Source organism: Sinocyclocheilus grahami, unplaced genomic scaffold (assembly GCF_001515645.1).
Source record: "Sinocyclocheilus grahami isolate Dianchi unplaced genomic scaffold, SAMN03320097.WGS_v1.1 scaffold4531.1, whole genome shotgun sequence".
NCBI classification, from domain to species: domain Eukaryota; kingdom Metazoa; phylum Chordata; class Actinopteri; order Cypriniformes; family Cyprinidae; genus Sinocyclocheilus; species Sinocyclocheilus grahami.
The window spans coordinates 6,598-11,870 of record NW_015509449.1 but is presented as its reverse complement, the minus strand read 5'-3'; the positions used below and the strand labels follow the sequence as shown (position 1 = coordinate 11,870).

Genomic DNA, 5,273 nt, shown 5'->3' with positions numbered 1-5,273 from the left:
TTTTTTTTTCCCCCCCCAGAATTATTTGATAAATAGAACATCATATATTGGAAATTGTTATTAATTGTTATGTTTCATAGTAACTTTATTAGCAATTCAGTGTGTTCTTGTGGAAAATAGTAACACAAAGTAATAATTTCTTCTCTCTAAATTAAATGCTAAAAATGCAAAAATAAGTTCCAAACAGCCTACTTAATAACAACTTAACAAGGACATTCCTTTATAATCCCATCTTATTCCACTGTGCAAGTACCGGTAAAACACTGTATTAAGATGGCAGGTAATAAATAAAAAGAGGCAATACATGGAAGTATCAAAGAGATGAAGAAGCTCAAGAAGCCGCATTGTGCTAATGTAAAGGTGCAGGGGGAAAGTAGGGCTATTTGTGGGTTTGACACACCACAGGGAAGCCCAGTCTAATCAATGGCTTACAACCTGCTATCAGGGAAAGCCATCCAGATCACTTGAGGCCAAACCGGAGCCCGGAGCTCACAAGGAGAATCATATTCCACTACAAAAATATCAGTAAGTTAGAGAACAGACTTGCATAATGGCAAAATACTATTACTATCATTCACAGATAATGAGTGGTTTTGTGCAGCTGCCCTGAAGAGGGAAGATTGCACTGTTTGCTTCGTTCTGCGTAACAGTCTATTCTTGTTACATCCAGGTTTTCATAACCTATGAATCCCGATCACAGACTTGATTGCTCGCTGACTAAATGCTTTTAGGTTATGCTCTGTATAGCAGTCTGTTCTTGTTATATTTGGGCCTCTGTAACCTACCGTACGAAACAGGCTCTGAATGATATGTCTGCATAAATATTCCTTTAGAGCAAAGCTAACAGGGCCTCTTAATTAAGCCGGACTTGAAGAGAGAATCCCAGGGGCATGACGAAAGAAAATTAATGGTGACACTGAAAAACTACCTTCCTGTGTGTTTTCTCCTTCCCTTCATGCTGAGGCTTCACCTTGCCTTTGGCCTTTACTTTCTTTTTCTTGAGCTTTACTCTGCGGAGGAACAAAAAGGAAAAGGAAAAGATGATTAGAGGAATTTGAGACAAAAGACAAACCTAAATGAGAAAAGAAGGAGGGGTGGGAATAGATGAGACGAGGAGGAACATAGAAAGGCCATTAGTGCTGAAGAGTTCTGAATCCATATTATCGCTTTACAAATAAACCTCTCCCTTCACTGGAGTGTGTGACAGTCTGCCAGCAGGCCTCGTCACAACAGGCTGCTGTCAGCAACACTTACAGGTGTCCAAGTCTTTCATCAGATTAATTACAAATGCCAGAGACGGATGGATGTCCCCAGCGTTAGTGTGCCCATATAATGCATTAGATATCAAAGTAAAATAATTTATTCATAAAGAAGACGGAGTACAACTCTCTGAATAATGAATGCAAGCTCTTTGGCACTCACTTCACACTTGGTTAGATTTACGATTTGTGGTGCACATCATTTGTTTGGGAGGCTCAATTTGTCTCCATCTTTCGCAGTAACACGAAAGGTGCTTCCTGCTGCAAAGTGCAGCGCTGTGTATAATAATGTGCAGCTGTTGTTTGTGTTGCCATTAAATCATGCTTATTCTCAGTTGAATAACAAATATTTAGCTCACTTGTAAACTCATATACAGAAACCACAGATGCATTAGGGGTGATAGTGTGTTTGAATGGAGTGTGTGCCAGCAAGGCACAATTACAGGATGGAAGTCAGTCAAGATCAAGGACTTCTTTTACCTACAGTACAATTAGACAAGTGTTTGAGGATGCGATGGGATTGGACATGTAGTGCTGCATTTGTTTGTGATGTATAAAGGGCCTAGTGGTGTGTTTTAATTTAGCTAACAGCTGTACTCACACAAGTGCATCATCACTCGAGCCTGGATTATCTTTCAACTCTTTTTCCACGGCTTTCATGGAGTTGGAGTCTTCTGCCATCCCTAAAGATTGATGCCAACAAATCAACTGAATTCACTGTTGAGTGCATTCAATTCAGATTTCACTGAAAACAGCCCTTGTGCAAAGCAGACGTCTTAATACGTTCATAATCTTCACCAAATACTAATTAATTTAGCATGTTAAACAGGAATATTTGCTGTGAGATGTGAATAAAATAAAGAAACATTAATGTAATACCTGCTAACCCATATATTGTGCGGTTGTTATCAATCCATCCGCGTGGTTCTTAATCATACAAACGAGCCACTGATTTGAGGTTTTGTTGTCATTGCTATTTTATAGACCAGTTTATGCTATATTTCCAGTGTGATTGTAAAATTATCTGGCGGTACAACAAATGTTAAATTAAAATGGGTATTAAAAGTGCATGTGCGTTTAAAATTTCTTTACCCACTGGACCACTAGCGACACCAAAATGAACTAATGAAAAAAATTGTTTTCCGAACAGGTTTCCCATGGTTTCCCCAAATACACCCATTGGTCAGACAAAAAGGTATTCCCGCCTCAAGCCCATGCCATTGGTTGATTTTGGCAGAGAGCCTTCTCTATGTTTTCTGATTGGCTAACACTGCTGTCCCTAGAATGACAGCGACTGTTTTCGCCATTAACCCACTAAATAGGAAGACAAGAAGAGGGATTTCTCCTGACAATAAAATTTAAATAATATTTAATGATAGAATCAATTATTATAGTATATTTATACATATCTTATGTTATGGTCTGATGACTGCATTGGATACCCATGCTTTTTTAAGGCAAGACGCCACACACGAATACGATTTTAATATTTTTAAGATATCACCATATTCACCAGTTGTTTCATCACAATACAACAAGACAACTGTTTTGTATTACAAGTTTTCGGAAATGTTTAAATATGCAAATGGAATAATGTAATTAAATATAAATTAATTTGCATACATTTCCAGAAGAGAAACCTAGTGTAAAATATCCAGTTGTATAATACATGCAGTTTTATGACTTCACATGCTAACGTATGTAACTGTCTAACGTATCTTACTTGAATAAATAAATAGCATGCATGCATGCATACATATTTCATACACATTTTCCCTTTTACTAAAATACTTTTACTAAGGCATCTAGCCATCTACCCTTCCCTACCGTTTTAAAATCCCAAAACATGAATGACTTTTTAAAAGCTTCCTTCATATTTCTGAGTTTGTATGAACTCCTTTCATTGTTTGTGAGTAAATTGCGCTGTGTACTGTGGTGTCATGCATTTGACATTCTGTGCGCGGCTCCTTTAAGAGACCCCGGAAGTGGATGTGAAGCGCAACATTATATACAAGGTTTATTTTGGTTCGTATTTGTCAGGCGCGCAATGACGTCTTTCCACTTATGTACAGCCGCGCGCTCTTTGCTAAAGTCTTATCGACACAGAGAAGTGTTAAAAACGGTCCAGGGACTCAGAGTGTGGGAGTTCAGAAACATGTATCCATGTACTTCCATCGCATGGCTCAATAGCATGGAGGAGATCCTGAGAAAGACAGTGGCCCCATTACCCAGCTATGAGATGAGAGACAAATCTCCACCTCCACCTGAATCCAACAATCTGGAGTTCATGCATTTCTACAAAAGTATAGAGAGAGAGCAAAAACTGGAGTTTCTCGAGAAGTTGTCTTATGATTTCGGGGTAGATCACAGATGGGCTTCGGACCTGGCTGCGAAGTTGCTGGACACTCAGGTGCGGGATGTGGCCACCATCCTGCAGGTGGAGGACAGGTTACGGTACAGTTTAACACCCCGGTACCGACAGCTGCTCACGCACATCAGCAAGGTTCAAGGCGGGGTGAAGTTCCTGGTGGACCTCAGGGCAGATCTCATCGAGTTAGCGTCCTCAAAAATGACTGACAGCCCACATATGAGGGTAAATACACACCATTTTGTTGTTACCCTTTATGATATGTAGATGTCAAATGTATTCGTTTTTGGTGTCATTCCAAGAAAAAAAGGTGCCTTTTGTGTTCCTCATGAACATACTGCATCTATATAAAATACAGATATAAAAAGATATACAATTGCAAGTCTAAATTGTGAGATATAAACTTGCAATTGCATGGAAAAGGTCAGAATTGTAAGATAAGTCGCAATTACCGTTATTATTTTTGATTCTGTGGCAAAAACAAAAAAAATAACTGAACTGAACTGAAAAACAGAAAAAAAATAAAAATGTTGCGTTTATATCTAACAATTCTGTTTACATATATTCAGTTTTTTCCCCCTCAGAATTGTGAGGAAAAAAAGTCAGAATTGAGAGAAAAAGTTACCTTAATTATCATTCCATAGCGGAATTCTGTGGCATTATGATTAAGCATATAGAACAAAAAACACATATATATATATATAGAGAGAGAGAGAGAGAGAGAGAGAGAGAGAGAGATAGATTTTAGTAAACATATGAAACAAATGTTGTCCCCAGGTTATGACTATCATAAATGTTCTTATTACCCTATAACTCTTGATGAACTCGATGTTTCCATTATTTTGTACAGTAAATATCTCATTATTGAAAACATGACATATTTGTAGAAATATTAGCATTATCTTAGTCATAAACACCGTGTAGGGGCCCACATGACCTTCTGGCTTTTCCAGTGGTTTCAGTCAATACTGCATTTCTAACCTTGGCTTTGGTTATGACATGGCATGCAAACTTGTGATGTGCCCTTTCCCCCACTTTAGAGACTGGTGGTCTCTGATTTCGCATGGCTGGTTGTGTTTGGAGCCAAACGACCTTTGTCCCACATTAGTGAACGTCACAGGCTTCAGCTGTGACACAGTTTGTAATGTTTTGGTGCCAGATATACACTTGAATTTATGGCATGCCATTTTAATTTAAGCCGTGACGTCATGGATACTTGTCTGTTGTACTATATACAAAGTCTACAGTGCCTTAGAGCTCCTCCAAATTTGGGCAGACTGATATAATTTTTCATCTGTTGGAGAACATAAATATTTTTTAATGAATTATTTAGAAAAAAAAAATCTTTTAGTTTATACCTTTTGTTTTTAGGAATTGTATCCATTTTTATGCCTGCAAAAGTCTGCAGTATTGGAATGCTTGCCATTTTCAAAATTTAACACTTTAAAATGTAATCTTTTTTTTCATGCTTGTGTGTTAAATATTTTGGCTAATTTGATTCTTTCAGCTCAATTTTTCACATTTACCAAGTTTAAATTCCATTCAGCAAAATTCCAGAGATCTCTTCTCTCAAAGTCAAAGTCTCAAATAGTCTGTCTGGGCCTGCATACTGATAATAAGCTTTTCATTAGGATTCAAGACTAGGC

General features: G+C 37.8%; 1 protein-coding gene and 1 long non-coding RNA gene across 2 annotated transcripts; one reads left to right on the top strand and one right to left on the bottom strand.

Annotated features, from left to right (window-relative positions):
- Positions 1 to 933: 933 nt before the first annotated feature.
- On the bottom strand, positions 934 to 2,368 carry LOC107576880 (uncharacterized). The gene is made up of 3 exons (XR_001608132.1): positions 2,139 to 2,368; positions 1,861 to 1,942; positions 934 to 1,010 (listed from the first exon to the last, which is right to left on the bottom strand). It is a non-coding gene; the product is annotated as an uncharacterized lncRNA (long non-coding RNA).
- Positions 2,369 to 3,184: 816 nt separating this feature from the next.
- Positions 3,185 to 4,887, top strand: LOC107576879 (malonyl-CoA decarboxylase, mitochondrial-like). The gene is made up of 2 exons (XM_016262998.1): positions 3,185 to 3,852; positions 4,668 to 4,887. Exons 1-2 carry the CDS (start codon positions 3,307 to 3,309, stop codon positions 4,758 to 4,760), a joined length of 639 nt encoding a protein of 212 aa, XP_016118484.1. The 5' UTR covers positions 3,185 to 3,306; the 3' UTR covers positions 4,761 to 4,887.
- The last annotated feature ends 386 nt before the right edge of the window (positions 4,888 to 5,273 follow it).